At 39.5% G+C, this 17,500-nt stretch overlaps 2 protein-coding genes across 4 annotated transcripts in view; one reads left to right on the forward strand and one right to left on the reverse strand.

Annotated features, from left to right (window-relative positions):
- rasa1a (RAS p21 protein activator (GTPase activating protein) 1a) overlaps positions 1-17,273 on the forward strand; it is a 37,073-nt gene extending 19,800 nt beyond the window's left edge. For both annotated transcript variants that reach the window (XM_037777449.1, XM_037777450.1), the window contains exons 3-26: positions 1,359-1,494; positions 2,472-2,542; positions 3,261-3,378; positions 3,633-3,664; positions 4,356-4,408; positions 4,597-4,747; positions 4,913-4,991; positions 6,038-6,161; positions 6,318-6,474; positions 6,642-6,729; positions 7,116-7,196; positions 8,340-8,497; positions 8,632-8,708; positions 8,915-9,087; positions 9,194-9,353; positions 10,384-10,526; positions 10,966-11,081; positions 11,816-11,902; positions 12,037-12,104; positions 12,198-12,286; positions 12,442-12,519; positions 13,382-13,516; positions 13,617-13,696; positions 15,550-17,273. In XM_037777449.1, coding sequence (XP_037633377.1) covers positions 1,359-1,494; positions 2,472-2,542; positions 3,261-3,378; positions 3,633-3,664; positions 4,356-4,408; positions 4,597-4,747; positions 4,913-4,991; positions 6,038-6,161; positions 6,318-6,474; positions 6,642-6,729; positions 7,116-7,196; positions 8,340-8,497; positions 8,632-8,708; positions 8,915-9,087; positions 9,194-9,353; positions 10,384-10,526; positions 10,966-11,081; positions 11,816-11,902; positions 12,037-12,104; positions 12,198-12,286; positions 12,442-12,519; positions 13,382-13,516; positions 13,617-13,696; positions 15,550-15,598 — 2,503 coding nt within the window. In that variant the 3' untranslated portion in view covers positions 15,599-17,273. The remainder of the gene's footprint in view (positions 1-1,358; positions 1,495-2,471; positions 2,543-3,260; positions 3,379-3,632; positions 3,665-4,355; positions 4,409-4,596; positions 4,748-4,912; positions 4,992-6,037; positions 6,162-6,317; positions 6,475-6,641; positions 6,730-7,115; positions 7,197-8,339; positions 8,498-8,631; positions 8,709-8,914; positions 9,088-9,193; positions 9,354-10,383; positions 10,527-10,965; positions 11,082-11,815; positions 11,903-12,036; positions 12,105-12,197; positions 12,287-12,441; positions 12,520-13,381; positions 13,517-13,616; positions 13,697-15,549) is intronic.
- ccnh (cyclin H) overlaps positions 14,768-17,500 on the reverse strand; it is a 6,704-nt gene continuing 3,971 nt past the window's right edge. Inside the window, exons 8-10 of one of the 2 annotated variants that reach the window (XM_037777453.1) lie at positions 17,420-17,500; positions 15,095-15,158; positions 14,768-15,000 (exon numbers count right to left, since the gene is read on the reverse strand). The exon at positions 17,420-17,500 is cut by the window's right edge and continues 25 nt beyond it. In XM_037777453.1, coding sequence (XP_037633381.1) covers positions 14,974-15,000; positions 15,095-15,158; positions 17,420-17,500 — 172 coding nt within the window. In that variant the 3' untranslated portion in view covers positions 14,768-14,973. Of the gene's footprint in view, positions 15,004-15,094; positions 15,159-17,419 lie in introns of both variants that reach the window. The other variant, XM_037777451.1, reaches the window with a different exon arrangement.

Consider the following 17,500-nt stretch of genomic DNA (forward strand, 5'->3'; position numbering starts at 1 on the left):
GGTTTCTGGTGCCATGTCATGCCATGGTAAACCACTTCATCGTATTTGTGTCACAGACATTTAAACTGTTTTTATAATGCATATCAGCTTGCACACTTAGATGTTTGCTGAACCCTATGACTCTGCATGTGTGTGTGCTTGTGTGACGCAGAACACTTCTGTGTATGGGTGGACCTGAATGTGTGTGGGTGGACCTGAATGTGTGTGGGTGGACCTGAAGTAAAAGAATGAAGACAGCACACTTCTCGTCTAGCAACAATACCTTGGGGTATTAAACAACCCTGTAGTCGATAAAACAAAACAGATTAGGCATTACAATCTGTCCTCCCCTGCAATGGACACGTTATAATCAGTATGAGGATACATTTACCCTGCAGCTCACACATAAAAGGTGGAGATATGCTCTTTCCGATCAAGGGTAAACAATCTTCTACTTCATTTTTTTGTTGCTTTTTAAGAGTGACTTACTTGAAGATGGGATGTGATGAAGTGGAAGTATTCATTAGAGATCAATAAGCAGGCTACTGAGTATACCATTTTGCATTTACAGGTAGCACCCAGGTTCCCTGGTGTGTATTTAATACTAACTGTAAGTGCTTAAAGACAGGATGTGGGCGTGTAATGTATACCTGTTTGATGCACCTGTAAGTAGGCTAAAATGTACTACTACTACTACTCTACTGCTCATGTTTGATCTGCTAGTCCTAATTTTACATCTTAGAGAGCAAAAGTGTTTGTGCTCCGTGAGAAATCGCAGACATTTTCTCCCTAAAATGCACTTCTCTAATTAAGTAACAATGACATCATCTCCTTCACTCACACTGCTTTAGTGCGGTCCCATGATGTCATTGATGCTGGAAGGAAGGAGCCCTCCTGTAAGGGAATTATGAACATAAGGTTAATTGCGTGACACCTTCAAAAGGTTGATGTCGTCAGATTGTGCACACAGCAAATGAGTAATCGCTTCATTTATTATAAACCCTCAATCAGAGGTCCACTCAACTGATGAGCAAAGAATTAGGATTAGTGGCTCTGCAATGGGATATGGTTTAGAGCAGTACTTTTCTCATACCATTGTAATCATTCTCTGTAGGGATATTCTCATAAATCCTCTTTAGATATATATTTACTATGTCTGTTTAAGGATTGTGCTTAGTCTTTTGTTATATCTTGTGCTATGTTTCATCTGCAGTGTAGGAGCACTGATGAAAAACAATGTTGACGCAGTCCAGATAGATAGTTTCACTCTCAAATGAATCAGTGTTGAACATTTTCTATTTCTTTCACAGCACAGCGATTAGCCTGTATTTAAAAATAACTGCGCAGTCTTTTATCATTGTTGTGTTTTCTCTCAACAGGATAATTGCCATGTGTGGGGACTATTACATTGGCGGGCGGCGGTTCTCTTCTCTATCAGACCTGATTGGTTACTACAGCTATGTGTCTTGCCTGCTAAAAGGAGAGAAACTGCTATCGCCAGTGGCGCCCCCAGAGGTGAGACTGACTCCATGGCTGAGAGTATACAGTACAGTAGCTTCCAAAATACTACATTTTAAAGGTCAATTCTGGCATATTTGAAGTTTTGTAGCACTTCCCTCAAATTTGACATAATTGTAAACTCTCTCATTGCTTGTGTGACATGACATTACTTGATATTTATTTTGTTTCCCCTGCTAAATATTGCGAAATACACCTTGTTTAAATAATATGAGGTACTCCCAGGAGGTTAAGGGTGTCAGATTTGAGCTGAAATTGTGTAATATTGAATATTCTCTTTCTGTTTCATTTTAAAGACTATACATAATGTAAGCATCTTGTTTTTTTCTGTTTGATTGAATTAATTAATGTGGTTTGCTTTTTTGAAAATAGACATTTTTATAGCTTGGTGGTAGCATTTTGATCAAAATGTGATTGTCAGCTTCTTGTTTTTAGCATTGGGTCACTCTTGACTAAGTGAATTAGTCTCTTATGCTGTTTGAAATGGAATATGAAAGACCTTTCCCCAGAGATCTAGCAAAACTAAATTCAAACTATTTAAATATGCAAAATGCATGCAAAAACAGTGTCAGTTAACAGTAAGGTATGCAAAACGAAACCTAATCTCCTGAAATGTTGTCCAGTAAATGTACTTAAACCTGATAAAATGTTTGAGAGTTGAAAGATGAATGGGGAAAAAAGTCAAAACAAGTCAACCTCGATTCCTTTATTCAGCCACTTGCTCGATGTACAAGGGGAGTATTATTTTCACGTCTTCCTTTTCCCGTTTTGCTTTTGCCTTCAGGCGGTATTCAGAACTGTTTAAGGCAAAGCTCCAGCTAATGCTAATTATCTTTTTTTGCTGAGTGTGATATCTCCCAGAGGGAGTTGTAGTAGAATACTTGATTTTGTGGAATAATTGGGGGGATTTAACATGGATGTGGTTTTGGAAGGTCAAGGCTAAGAATGAGAGTTTTATTCCTTTGTGTTCACAGCCTGTAGAAGACAGGAGGAGAGTCAGGGCCATACTTCCATACACCAAAGTGCCAGATACTGATGAGATCAGGTATGTATCTGTGTGTAAAAAGAGACTTTCCTTGTGTTATACTTGTAGCATAACATTTTCATATCCAACCAGTCACTACTCTCATATTGTAAATATCATCCATAATCTTTGAGATACAGACAAGGCATGAGGATTTCCTGGGCTTGACAATATAGTATTTGATTGTATTGCTCCCAAAGAGCAGCCTAGTTTCCCTTTGATTTTGTTGGGCATGTCACAGGCATGCTCTTCCTCTCACAGCAGCCTGGAAAGCACATCATGTTGTTAATGAAAAACAGTCTTGTCCCTGTCATTAAGCTGCAGTAGGCACACTTGCTGATGATCCCAGCTATCCCTGATTTCCTAAATCTGATAAACATCTGTCTGAAGTCAACCTCAACCCCAAGTCTGCCAGGGAGCCACTGGCTTAGCGGAAGAGATAGACATGCAATATTTACTTCTAATGTTATGAGTCAGAGGAGACACCTGCTGGTAATACTCTGGTATTACAATGGACACAAAATAGATAGACACTTCACAGTTTCACATCATCCAGATGACAATGCCTTGATGGAGCAAAAGTGTGTTGGAGAGAGATGGTGTAATATTATAACAACCTGTGTACAGCAGAGTTTACAGTGTGTTTCACATATGTCTTTAATTTTGCCTTTTTTCATACAATCAGTCACAGTGTTATCCCTTTCTCTTAATGCCCATTTTGACTTACTTGTATCTCCAGCTTCCTGAAAGGGGACATGTTTATTGTTCACAATGAACTGGATGACGGCTGGATGTGGGTGACCAATGTTCGCACAGAGGAGCAGGGCCTCATTGTGGAGGATCTGGTGGAGGAGGTGGTAAGTACAGCACAAGATGTGAAGGCTATATCTATGTTTTTTTAGAAGTAGATATGAAAACATCAAAGACAATTATATGGAATCAAGACAGAATTATTAGTGGCATCGGCGCAGTAAGCTCTGTGTAGGGCTGAAACAGAAGTAAAATTATGTATGAATGTACAGCATAACAGTCCATAGACGTCATAAAGACTGCCGTCATTGGTCTATTAGAGTTGGTGTCTTGACAGATATCTGTTTCTGATCTTTTTCAGGGGCGGGAGGAGGATCCACATGAGGGAAAAGCGTAAGTTGTGTTGCACTGAACTCACTTTTCTTAGTGTCCAATATCTCATCAATTGGAAAAGTTCAAAGCAGGATGTAAAGGTTCACATGCATCGTACTTTTCTCATTAGATACGATTCTCTATGATGCAGCGACTTCTTAGTCAACTTCATTTTGTGAAAGTGTTTGCTTCTTTTATACTGTTAGACGACATGTCATTACAGGATAATATCCACCCTGTTAGTTCAGTGTCTTTGCCTCCATTCACACAACCTAGTTTGCTTTGTCCTTAAGAATAGCATAACAGCACATTGTTCACAGTATGAGTCATTATTGTCTCCTAACCTTTGGCAAGTCTTACATTTGAATGAGTTCGTGACTCTACCTAAAAAACAACCTTGAGCATGCCAGATCCAATGGATGAGGCTCCTGTGAGAGGATATGCATAATTAAATTATGGTCACATCTAAACGTTTCTTTCTTTTAACGCCTTTGGACAATACGTAGAAGATAAAAAGGCACATGTGATGTATTAATTTTGGGAACATCAGATGAATTTCCCCAATAGCGATGTCAGTAATTTCAGATTCCTGTGTTTAGAGACGGAGTTGTTGAAGTAGGTTCTACTGAACGTCTGCATTTTGTTGATCGAGCTTATTTTTTTTTTGTCTGCACCTCTTTCTCCTGTTGCTATCGTTCGATCTGCTGAACAGCTGGTATCACGGAAAGATCACCAAGCAAGAGGCCTACAACCTGCTGATGACAGGTACCATTCCTCTTTGCCTTTCATTTCACCAACATTATTAATCACTTGTGATGTTATCGTGCATTCTACTCGTCAGAAATCAGTTGTGAACATCAGAGTTCATTCATCAAAATATTATGCTGAGCATGCACTAAAACCTTTCTCTCCCTCACTCTGCCCCCACCCGCCCCCCCTCTCTCTTTTCATAGTTGGCCAGGTGTGCAGTTTTCTAGTCCGACCATCAGACAACACACCTGGGGACTACTCCCTCTTTTTTCGCACCAATGAAAACATCCAAAGGTTTAAGATCTCCCCCACCCCCAACAATCAGTACATGATGGGAGGGAGGTACTACAACAGGTACGTCTGGCAATGTCTAATATATAATATCAAGATAAATTATATGCTAATTGTAGCATTTGTGAAGTTGTAGGAAGCCTGTGATGTGTATGTTGACTAGCAGTTGATGATGTGCTGCATCTTGTTTGCTCTCTCTCTCTCTCTCTCTCTCTCTCTCACTGGCAGTGTTGATGACATCATCGACCATTACAAGAAAGAGCAGATTGTCGAGGGCTACAACCTGAAAGAGCCAGTTTCAGTACAGGTAGGGTCAAGTGCATACTAGTAGCATTGAGCCTATTTGACGTTATATTTTCTACTTAATGAGATGAAATTTGACAATATAAGGGGTTTTGATGAGACTTAAATGCTCACATTGCTTCTACCCTTACTGCCATGCAAAGCATCCAGTTGATGTCAGCACATACCAGTTTGGATAAAGAGTAAATGCTGAGTGCCACTGTCACTGAACTGTAAATGTATATTCTGAAGAAAATATACTGCATCAGACATTGTCCTGTTTGTTTTCTTCAAAATCTAGAACAGAGGTTCTCAACCTTTTCCCTTAAGGGAACCCTTTTCTATCATTCAGTAAACTGACGACCCCTGACTAAGTGACATATTTTATGGATATTTCATATTATATTCAGTACATAATAATAACAGTACAGAACAACTGATAAACTGTACAATTATCCCAAATAGTGAACGCAATAACTGCAGGAAGTTTGTGTAAAATTAGCAATTTGGATGAATTTTGAGCAGATTATTTCCAGTGAATATTGAATCACAGATTTTGAGAAACTTTTAATACAATTCTTTGTCTCTATTATGTATTTTCTTTTATTTTTAATAATCATGCATATTTAATACGCTTTTCTTTTGACAAATTCAGTGTTTTATCTCCCTGAAGCTTGGCCTTTGTTCTATTAGCTCTTTGGTTGTTTTAACTGCTTGTCTAATGCAGGACGAGGCTGTTTAGCAGAGAGGAGAGGCTCTGTGAATATAGCTTGTGTTCAGGTCTTCACTGTGCCCTTATCCTGTTTATATCTTAAATAATAATCCAAACTGTATATTTAAAAAAAAAAAAGTTGTCTTACACCCCTTAAAACAGAAGAACCCTGTGAAGCTTTGGCGACCCCTAGTGGGGGTTGGGACCTCCAAGATGAGCAACCAATGACCTAGAACATCTCTCTGGGGCAACAGATATAGCACTTAATTAAAAAAAGTGTTTGAATGTAAGCTGTCCCTTTGAATGGAATTGATCTGATGGTTGTGTGATGGCTTGATTTGTTTTTGTCTTTATTGCAGAACCAGGAACAAGTTCTTTCTGACACAGTGGATGGGCGAGAAATTTATAACACTATCAGACGGAAAACAAAAGACGCTTTCTACAAAAACATTGTCAAAAAAGGCTACCTCCAGTTCAACAAAGGTATATGTAACGCTCTGTCTTGTATAGCATTTTAATAAGGACTTTCAGTAGCCCCTTGCAATATCATGAATAATATGATCTCAGTCTTGTCTTGTGGTCAGGTCAGTCAGGATCTACCATTATAATAAACCTTTCTTTGGTTCCTCTCACTGTCAGGCAAAGGCAAACGATGGAAGAACCTTTACTTCATCCTGGAGGGTAACGATGCTCAGCTCATCTACTTTGAGAGCGAGAAGAGAGCCACCAAACCCAAAGGGCTGATCGACCTAAGTGTGTGCTCCGTGTATGGTGTGCATGACAGTCTGTTTGGCAGGTGAGATGTCAAAATATTGTTCCTGGTCTAATAGTTCAGTAAAGTTGGCAGTCACTCAGCTCTGAATGATCAGTTGCCCAGACACCGCATGAAAGCAATTTCTTTAAAATGATGTATCATACAGTGCAAAGTAATTTAAAATCTAAACTTCTATTTTACTTTTTCAGGCCACACTGTTTCCAGATTGTTGTCCAGCACTTTAGTGAGGAACAGTACATATTCTACTTTGCGGGGGAAGCTCCAGAGCATGCACAGGTAATAAGAGGGTCAACACCGCCCTATCACTGAATACACTGAATAGAAATGCGTATCTATTTTGTCCAGATGTTGAGTCCAAAAAACTATAACTGTGTGCTCGATCTCGGAAATGACTCGCAACGCTGGGAACTTCTCCTGATATTAAGAAAAGGAAAATATATTTCCAGCCCGAACTAGTTCTTCATCAGATACAGAGGACCACTGGATAGTTCGGTACAGTGGTAATCGGGACCTCTGTATGTGACAAAGACTCGTTTTATTTTCCATGAAACAAAAAAGTACAAGCTGTGTGAACAGTTCACAGTGTTGTGAGTTCTTACAGACATAGAAACCATGACAACTATGTTTTATATAAATGTTCTGACAGTGTTCTATTTTTGCAGGATTGGATGAAATGCCTTCAAACTTTCTGCAGTAACTTAAGGAAAACCACTCAGCCGACCACCAACAAGAGGCTTAGACAGGTACGTTCCATCAGCCAGTCTGTGTTCATGTAGACAAAGTAAAGCAGTAGACGATCAAATCCAACAAACCAGTAAAAAGGTTTTTATTAAGACTACCAGCAATGAGTAATTGTAAAATTTGAAGTTCAGAATTAATCAAAATAACTGTAACAGGGTCAGACAGAAAGACTTACATAGTTTGAAAGGTATCAATTTAAATATCTGAATCAGTTAAGTGGATTTATTAAAAATGCACACACAAGAAAAGACTAAGTGATCTTTTATCCTGGCTGCCTTGTCACACATTGAGCAAGTTCTTTGTACAACCATTCTAAGACAAGTCAATCTTGTTACTGTATAATTACACCTTTCCCACACTTAGCTCAACTCAAATTTTAGTTTTTAAGGCTTTATGCCTGAAGTTCCCTTCAATATGTGTTGTTTTCATTTTAAGGGCAATTAATACGGTTTATTTTTTAGTTAATATCGTCTATAGGTGACGTATTAATCAAAAGAGTAGGGATGGGACGATATAAGATTATATCGTGGATTGTGATAAAAAACACCCACAATAAGTTGATCATGGAGAATTTCCATTATCGGGATATTCGTGAATATCGTCACGAGTGACTTGAAAAAGGTGTCCAGCTCGCTATCATGGTTAACGAAATGTAAGGTAAAGTGATTGCAGTATTTTTTGTGTCATTTTAAGAGTTTTAAGCATATTTTGATGATTATCAGGATAATATTGTAAATCACAATTATCTTATAACTATTAGAGTTTCTTAGGTAAAAAAAATCTGTAAGGTCTATGCATGTCTTATTTTATCTGTGGGATGAGACAGGCAGATTTTCATTATAAGAGTATTATAAATGGGAAAAATCAGATTCTCTGTAGAGGTGGGATGGTGCGTCATCAGGAGTGGGTGGTAATGGCTGGAAACCCTGTAGAAGACAGCAAGGGCAGATTGATAAAACAGTCTCTTGCTGTCCTTTTGAGATTTTTCCTTCTCAGAACTGTTCTGTTCATTAACTGTTTTCAAATGAACATTCAAATGAAAAGAACATTGTTGAAAATGCTGTGCAGTTATTTCAACCCATCCAGATGTATGTATGTTATGCGTATGTATGTTTTGCGTGCTAAATCCTTTTTTTCTCTCCCAGGTGAGCAGCTTGGTGTTGTATGTGGAGGAGGCCCACAAGCTGCCAGTGAAGTATTTCGCCAGCCCGTACTGTAACATCTACTTGAACAGCGTCCAGGTGGCTAAAACGCACCCTAGAGAGGGGCAGAACCCCGTCTTCACAGAGGAGTTCATCTTCGAGTGAGTCTGTCACATATTCCTCCCACGGCTTCTTCCAATGCTCTTTCTCACTCTATATTCTATCCTCATCACATTTAATAACATTTTCTTTACTTGTTTACAGAATTATAGTATATATTTATCTGTCGTTTCAGTGACTTGTCGAGTGAAATCAACAGATTTGAAATCAGCCTGAGCAACAAAACGAAAAAGAGCAAAGAAAGTGACATCTGTAAGTACATTTTAAAACAAATGTAACCTCTGTAAGTCTCTGCATTCACCTCATCTCCCTTTTGTTTCATTTCACAACTGACATCTCTGCCACTTTTTCACGCCTCTCTCTCTCTCTCTCTCTCTCTCTCTCTCTCTCTCTCTCTCTCTCTCTCTCTCTCTCTCTCTCTCTCTCTCTCTCTCTCTCTCTCTCTCTCTCTCTCTCAGTGTTCATGCGCTGCCAGCTGAACCGTCTGCAGAAGGGCCAGATGATTGATGAGTGGTTCCCTCTCAGCTCCCACGTGCCTCTGAAGGGCATTGAGCCGGGCTCTTTACGTGTACGAGCCCGCTACTCCATGGAGAAGATCATGCCCGAAGAGGAGTACAGCGAGTTCAAAGAGGTCCGATCCACCGAAAAGTGGTTTAGATTGCAGTGTCCATTAACCGTCTTCTTCTCCGTCATTCACTTAAAATGACAATGATATCATTGTCGTGTGTCCTCTGCAGATGATCTTGCAGAAAGAGTTCCACGTCATCTACGCTCTGGCCCACGTGTGCGGTCAGGACCGCACCTTATTGGCAAGCCTCCTTCTGCGGATCTTCAGACACGAGAAGGCTGAAGCGCCTCTACTCAGGACACTCAATGACAGAGAGATTAGCGTGGAGGGTAAGAAAGCAAAGCAACAATAACAAAAATAACTTGTGATGTAAAAACAAACAGAAAGCATTTGTTGAATTATTGGATCTGCATACATTTTACCTCAGGAACCCACAACATATTTAATGCTGAATAAAATGTAAATATGTGTAAATGTTATGTAAATGAGGGCTAAAACCTTCAATCCTTCTGCATAGCAACCAGGGCTGTCAAAGTTAAGTTATTGATGCGATAATAATGCATTAACGCAAATTTGTTTTATCACCACTAATTTCTTTAACGCAACTTGCAATTTTTAGGTTGCAACAGGCTCAGTTTTACAGCCAGAGTGAAGATAAAGATAATAAGTAAAGATAACTTAAGGAATCCATCGGTACCAACCATGTCATACTTGTCGCGAAGGAGGCTAAATAACGCTCCAAACTTACACTAAATTTTGGCGAGGAAAAAAAAACTGGCATGGCCATTTTCAAAGGGGTCCCTTGACCTTTGACCTTTAGATTTATGAGTGAAAATGGGTTCTGTGGGTACCCACAAGTATCCCCTTTACAGACATGCCCACTTTATGATACACATGCAGTTTGGGGCAAGTCATAGTCAAGTCAGCACACTGACACACTGACAGCTGTTGTTGCCTGTTGGGCTGCAGTTTGCCATGATATGATTTAAGCAGATTTTTTTATGCTAAATGCAGTACCTGTGAGGGTTTCTGGACAACATTTGTCATTGTTTTGTGTTATTAATTGATTTCCAATAATAAATGTATACATATATTTGCATAAAGCAAGCATATTTGCCCACTCCCATGTTGATAAGAGTATTAAATACTTGACAAATTTTGAACAGATAAAAAATGTGCAATTAATTGTGATGAAATAGTTTAATCGATTGACAGCCCTAAATAGCAGCACCTCAGTCTGCAGTGTTTTACACCGTTCAGCTTTATTGTTTTGGTTTGTTCGTCACTTCAGCTCAGAAATATGTACAACCATGAGCCCATGCACTTGCATAACCCTCTCCGCTTGTGTACTACTACCAGATGAAGCCACAACGTTGTTCAGAGCGACCACGCTGGCCAGCACACTGATGGAGCAGTACATGAAGGCCACAGCCACGCCATTTGTCCACCACGCTCTCAAAGATACCATCCTCAAGATCATGGAAAGCAAACAGTCCTGCGAGGTAAAGACCCACAGAGGGTTGTTTCTCTCTTACACACAGCAATACAAGTCTCTAAGCTATTTTCCCCTGTCCGGAGATGCAAAGAAAAATATTCAGTGACACAGCATCAACATGGCTGCAGTTTTTATAGAATTTACACACCCATTGAGACAAATTTATCTTCAGTGCATGAGCTATTGTGTGTTTCTTAACTTATCTTGTGTTAAAAATAAGAAATATCACAAATGCATTTACCAGTGGCTGATCCACATCTGCCCAACACACACAATGTATCGACATTACATACACCATGTGATGCATGTTGCTGTAACTCTAGAACAAGATTACTTGTTTATTATATCATGGTTCACAATCATGCATTGTGAATTTGAATTCATTAATCGTAATTAATTGCCATATTGTTTGTTTTTCTGTCTCTCTCTTTATCTTCGCTTTTAAGCTGAACCCTTCCAAACTGGAAAAGAATGAGGATGTGAACCTGAACCTGGCTCATCTCCTCAACATCCTGTCTGAGCTGGTGGAGAAGATCTTCATGGCTGCTGAGATCCTACCACCGTAAGAACAAACCCACATATACTCACACCTAGGTTATTAAACTAAACTAAAACCAAAACGAAAATGAGCAGTAAAAAAAAAAAAAAAAAATAATTAAAGAAATAATAATAATAATAATACTTTAAGAAAAGCTAAAACTATATTTCCTGGTTAAAACTAATAAAAAATAAACAAAAATTAATTTAAATTTTTGTTTTTTTTAGCTATAATATATATCACTACAGAAAAAAGAAGTTGGCATGAATTTCTATCAACTCACGTGACGTTGAACCACAGAAATTGAACGACATTCCAGGAGATGGCGCTCTGCTGCAATTGCTTCACATCGCACACTAAAGTAGCGCAAAGATTAAACATTAAACATCACGGCCATTCCTACACAGTTCTCCTACCATGTATTTTGTATGTTTATGTATGTAGCTACATACTTCTGAGACATTATACCTGGCCCAAACAAAAACAAAGTAAAACTAAATATATAAAAACTAAATCTAAACTAAAACTAGCAAACACACTCTGAAAACTAACTAAAACTAAACTAAAATGAAATCGAAAAGTCAAAACTAAAAATAAAATAAAAACTAATTTGAAAGCCATTCTAACCTTGACTCACACACAGTGTTGTCCTGTGTCGTGGGTCGATAACTCAAACTGGCTTCAAACAGAAAAACAAAGGCAAAGGTATAATGAACCCAAATAATGGTTTCATTTTCTGCTTGTGATGACCCATCCAGGACACTGAGGTTCATCTATGGCTGTCTGCAGAAGTCTGTGCAGCAGAAATGGCCCACCAACACCACCATGCGGACGAGAGTTGTAAGGTAAAGAAACACAAATAATCAATGTTGGACACGCTTCTTTTGAGCGTTTTTACTGTCCATTCGTATGACAACTTTAATTTTATTTAGTGTTTGTTGTTATTCAGTCTTACTCACCTCATCCATTCTTCTTCTAGTGGCTTTGTCTTTCTAAGACTGATCTGTCCTGCCATCCTCAACCCCAGACTGTTCAACATCATTGCTGGTGAGCATCTGTTGAAAAGCTACACAAAATCCCCAGTTTGCAATATAACATGATGTTACAATGTGTGCTTTGTACCGCCCTCTCTTCTTGCAGACCCTCCATCTACAGCAGCAGGCAGGACCCTCACACTGGTGGCTAAGTCTGTCCAGAACCTGGCCAACCTGGTTGAATTTGGTGCTAAGGTGTGGATTATGTACTTGAAACAACAGCGTAGAGTAGAAATATTGTTTTGACAGTGGCGATACATCAGAGGAGTAATTTGCATTGGTATTTGTTATGTCTGCTGTAAGTTATGATGGACTCATTCTACAAATGTTTACTTTCTTTCCTCAAACAGGAACCCTACATGGAGGGTGTGAACCCTTTCATCAAAAACAACAAACACAGGATGATCATGTTTCTGGATGAGTTGGGGGTGAGTAACGTTCTTTACCTTTTGATTAGGGCTGTCAATCATTTAAAATATGTAATCCCGATTAATTGCAAATTAATCACACATTTTTAATCTGTTCAAAATGTATCTTAAAGGGAGATTTGTCAAGTTATTTAATACTCTTATCAACATGAGAGTGGGCAAATATGCTTGCTTTGTACAAATGTATGTATGTATATATTTATTATTGTAAATCAATTAACAATTCATAACAATGAAAAATATTGTCCAGAAACCCTCACAGGTACTGCAATTAGCATAAAAAAATATGCTCAAATCATAACGTGGCAAACTGAAGCCCAACAGGCAACAACAGCTGTCAGTGTGTCAGTGTGCTGACTTGACTATGACTTGCCCCTAACTGCATGTGATTATCATAAAGTGGGCATGTCTGTAAAGGGGAGATTTGTGGGTACCCATAGAAAACATTTTCATTCACATATCTTGAGGTCAGAGGTCAAGGGACCCCTTTGAAAATGGCCATACCTGTTTTTCCCTCACCAAAATTTAGCAAGTTTGAAGCATTATTTAGCCTCCTTCACGACAAGCTAGTATGACACGGTTGGTACCAATGGATTCCTTAGGTTTGCTTGTTTCATATGATGCCAGTATCTTCTGTCTATCTTTAAAACTGAGTCCGGTACACTACTAAAATCGCAAGTTGCGTTAATGCTTAAAGGACATTAGTGGCGTTTAATGAATTTTGCATTAACGCGTTATTATTGTGTTAACTTTGACAGCCTTACTTTAGTTCAAATCATCGGAAGTCTCTTATTCTTCCTTGCCGACCCTGACTGCCAACTAAAGTTCACAAGCTTAGGAAATTGTCCACTGTGTTTTGTAGAACGTCCCCGACCTCCCTGAAGCCACAGAGCACTTTAGGACGGACCTGTCTCGGGACCTGGCTGCGCTGCACGAGGTCTGTGCCACACACTCAGACGAGCTCCGGACGCTGAGCAACGAGAAGGGAGCCCAGCAGGTCAGAGGCCGATGAAATGCACAGCTGTGCACGTGCAAGGACAATTTAATGCCGTCCTGTTTCAGATGATTTATCTAATTCCTCTATTTCCTCTCTGCAGCATGTGTTGAAAAAGCTGCTGGCCATCACAGAGCTCCTACAGCAGAAGCAGGCTCAGTATGCCATGTCCAACAGCAACAGGTAGTACTGCACTCCTCCACCTCCTCCTCTCATCTTCCCATCCTTCCGTCAAGTCTCCTCCACCGGAGTGCAGCGCAGAGGAGACCTAGCATGCTCTACACCCTCATCACCATGGCAACCCCTCCATCATGTCCTCCTCCAGTAGTCCCGCCACATCCCCACCCACCTGCCATCTTGTCCCGTTCACCACAAGAGAGCTATGCAACAACCGACGCAGTACTTAAAAACACAAATAAAAAAGAGTGACTGACAGCTGTATGCACAGGAAACCTATTTTTCCCTCATAAACTGTGTTCACAATTCTGACTTGGGTACATTTCATTCCCTTCATCATGAAGGCCAAATATTAAGATTTCAAGAGTTTCTTTGTACCCACTCTATGTTTTGATAGCACAGGTTGCCAAAGTGTACCCCCCTCACCCACCCACCCACCCACCTACCTACCTTCCTGCTCAATATGAGGAAACTGACATGAAGAAGCTAGTTCTCTCAGTCCCCTTTTCTTGTAACTGGATTATGAGCGATAATGCTTTTTATACTGTAATTGACTGATTTATTTTAAGGTTGTGACAATATCCGCAAAGTGCTGAGACTAGCATTTCTGTCTTTGTTCTTTTTTTTTTTTTTTTTTTTTCTTTCTTTGTTTTCTAGATTGGAACAAAGTCTTTCAGAAAGTATGGTTATTTTATATTAAGAATAAATTCTCTTGCTGGAATCATGAGTATATAAGTGAGATGAGCTGAATTTTTTTTTTTTTTTCCTCAGATTGTATCAGCTATTTTTTGATTATTTGGTTAAGTCTTTTTTGAAACTTCTCAATGCCAGACAAGACACATAATCAGAGAAACCAAGTAAAAATGAAAGTGTTTACAGCAGTAAAAAATTTTTGAATAGTACAGACTGTATCAGACATGCATGCACTTATTAAACAGTTTTTGTAAAGTAGATTATGGAGTCATTCATTGTCGCCTGACAAAAAGGTGGAGGAACGTACACACACAGTATCGTGTGACTCGGTTACGTGTAAAGAATATTCTGTTTTTTAATCTGCAGAAACACTAAGACACAAAATGTAGAAAAATATCTTTATTCTTACTGCAGAACAAAAGCAAACCCAAGTTTCTACAATATGTTGTAGAAAAGTAAATATAAGATGTATACTTTAAGCAAACTGTCTATGACACAAGGCTTGGTCATCCAACCATAAACGACAGTTTAGTATTGGAATTAACAAGTATAATAACTTTAAATCCAAAAACCATTTCGGGGGAAAATGCTCATAACAGGTCTTCATCAGTCCAATCCTGCTATGGAAAAAGAAAAGTTAATTTCAGAAGGATTTTTTACAAGAAATCTGTTAGTCTGAATGTCAGCCTGTAATGCAGAATATTGTCTCACCTCTTCTGTTAAACGTAGTTCTTTTGCTACATGACCATCTTCCTCATATCCTCTCTTCCGTTTGCTGCAATACAAAAATAATTTGACTATGAGCGGTTAAGATCGGCGTGTAACAGAACAGCGAGTTCAGAATTACTGCGGTGAATGTTTCATAATCAGAACTTCTGTTTTGCAAGTCGTAATTGTTGGTGAACTCTGTTCCTTACATTCAACATTTGTGACCAAACCCCTTCCAAGTTCATTTTCAACACTCATTTAGGTACATAACGTGGCATCTAGTATTCCACTACGCCTTCATGATCACCAGTAGTAGTCGTAGTTTACCGTGTCTCGTCATTTTCAAATCGTTATGTAACTTCATTTAGACTTCATACATACAGACTGAGAAGCATTTTAATACACAACAATTCTCCAAGCATTGTGCCTTTCACAAACGTGTCCACTTTATCTTACAGGACAGAGTGCACCATCATGTCACTGGCTGCTGCCATCCAGGTAATGTGAGTTTTACAGATGTTCTGCCTGAGAATCACAGTGTGGTAGTTCAGACCGCACAACCAGCCAGCCAAAGTGAGGCCTCATCCCATATGAGGTGAGGTGCCCCGACCGACCGAAGACTTAAGTCAGTTTGTATTTATAAGCATGTGGCCTAGATTCCTGGCAGTTCTAACGCAATATGGCTGTTCTCCACGGGGGGGGGGGAAACCACTTGCTGCATATCTGAATACTGTCCTTCCAAAGCCCTTCCCCAAAATGCTTCAGACACCGACAGTGTGTTGAACTGATTTAAAAATTTGACAAGAAGCCTTGTCGCATGAGACCTTTCTGAAGAGATGATTTCTCTGAAGATGGACCTGAGATACAGTCAATACTGCAGAAATGTCTGAACTTCTTCTTCTATCCTGGTATGCCTGTCACTCTCCCTCAAGTTTGACTGCTTATGGTTGACATGGAAACCGCTCCTTTTCCTTGGACAAAACTTGCGAGGATTACCCGGGGGGGAGGCAATCCAAAGCATTGAAGTAGCGTTTTTCTGCCGTCATCAGGGAATTTTAAAACACAGCACCTCTCTCTCTCCAAGATGACACAAGCCTTAACTCCCTTTCTACACACACACCATCCGCATCGCCCGCATCACCCCTGATTTTATGACAAAGCTCTTCCTTCAAAAACCTTTAACGACTTCCACCGTCTTTTGTGTATGAACTGCCGCGCAGCACCGGAAACCACATTTTTTATATATGCTGCTTTGTTTGTTGATATTATATACTTAGGCTTGTATAGAAGTAAAAAGGTGTTTGTGTATGATCTAGCTGAACAAAAGCTGAATGGTAGTCTAAGAGTTTGTAGGATATCTGTAACCTGTCCTGTGCATGTGTTAACCCTGAATGGATCCTGCTATAGTGTGTGGGCCTACATACATATATGCTGCTCTAACAAACATCACCTGAACGCCCTCTTAAGCCTTTTGGGGGGTGTGAACAAAAGCTTTCATGCATTTGCAGTCTCTCTCTCCACCGCCATCACAGGTGGTGTTTCAGTACACCTCTGCACCGACTATTTTCATATAGATTCATCCTGAGAAGTCATGCCACGCACAGATTTATCAACTTCAAAGTCATAAAAGGGTCGGCCCTGTGTGCCTCCTGATGACTCGAGCAGCCGCAGAGTCTGAATCTGTGCCTGTCATAGCTCAAGAGTTTACCAAACTGTTTACTGTAGTTGCACTTAAAGATACCACGGACCTCACCGACCTCACCAAGTGTTAAAACAGACCGCTGGGCGACAGGTAAAAATGATTTACGAATGAGCCTAAAGAGTCTCCTCATCAGCGATACCAATATCAGCTGTGCTACATGGTATGGATGATGTAGGATGTAGGAATGTGGCGTGCTGTTGTACTTCCTTTCTGTATTTCATACAGCTGATGATGTGTTCCTTTTTATTTTTCTACCTGATACTGAACCTTGAAACCTTTTGCATCTTAGATACGACAACCTGGCTAAAATAAAAACTGTTACTACGTATGACAACGGAAAACTTGAGTTGCTTACTTGGGGGTGGTGTGGGGAATAGAAATGACATCTGTGATTGCAAAAGCATGTACATACCAGCTCCAGTGCATGACACTTCGGTACTTTTTTGTATTGCAACATTATTAAATGTTGAAACTAAAAAACCCAAATTACACTACACTAGTTCTGCTTTAATATAAGGACTAGACTTTTAATATGGCGGTGTATAGTGTGACAACATATTGTTGTTCTTTCTGATTATTGAAAATCTCTCAAATTAAAACACAAGCAGGTGACTTCATCTCCTTACTTGCTTGCACTGGCAAATTCAGCATGAATCCTCTCCAACTTCTTTTTGCAAGCATTCACTTCTTCTGGTTTGGGAAGTTCA

This window comes from Sebastes umbrosus, chromosome 8, assembly GCF_015220745.1.
Source record: "Sebastes umbrosus isolate fSebUmb1 chromosome 8, fSebUmb1.pri, whole genome shotgun sequence".
Lineage (NCBI taxonomy): Eukaryota > Metazoa > Chordata > Actinopteri > Perciformes > Sebastidae > Sebastes > Sebastes umbrosus.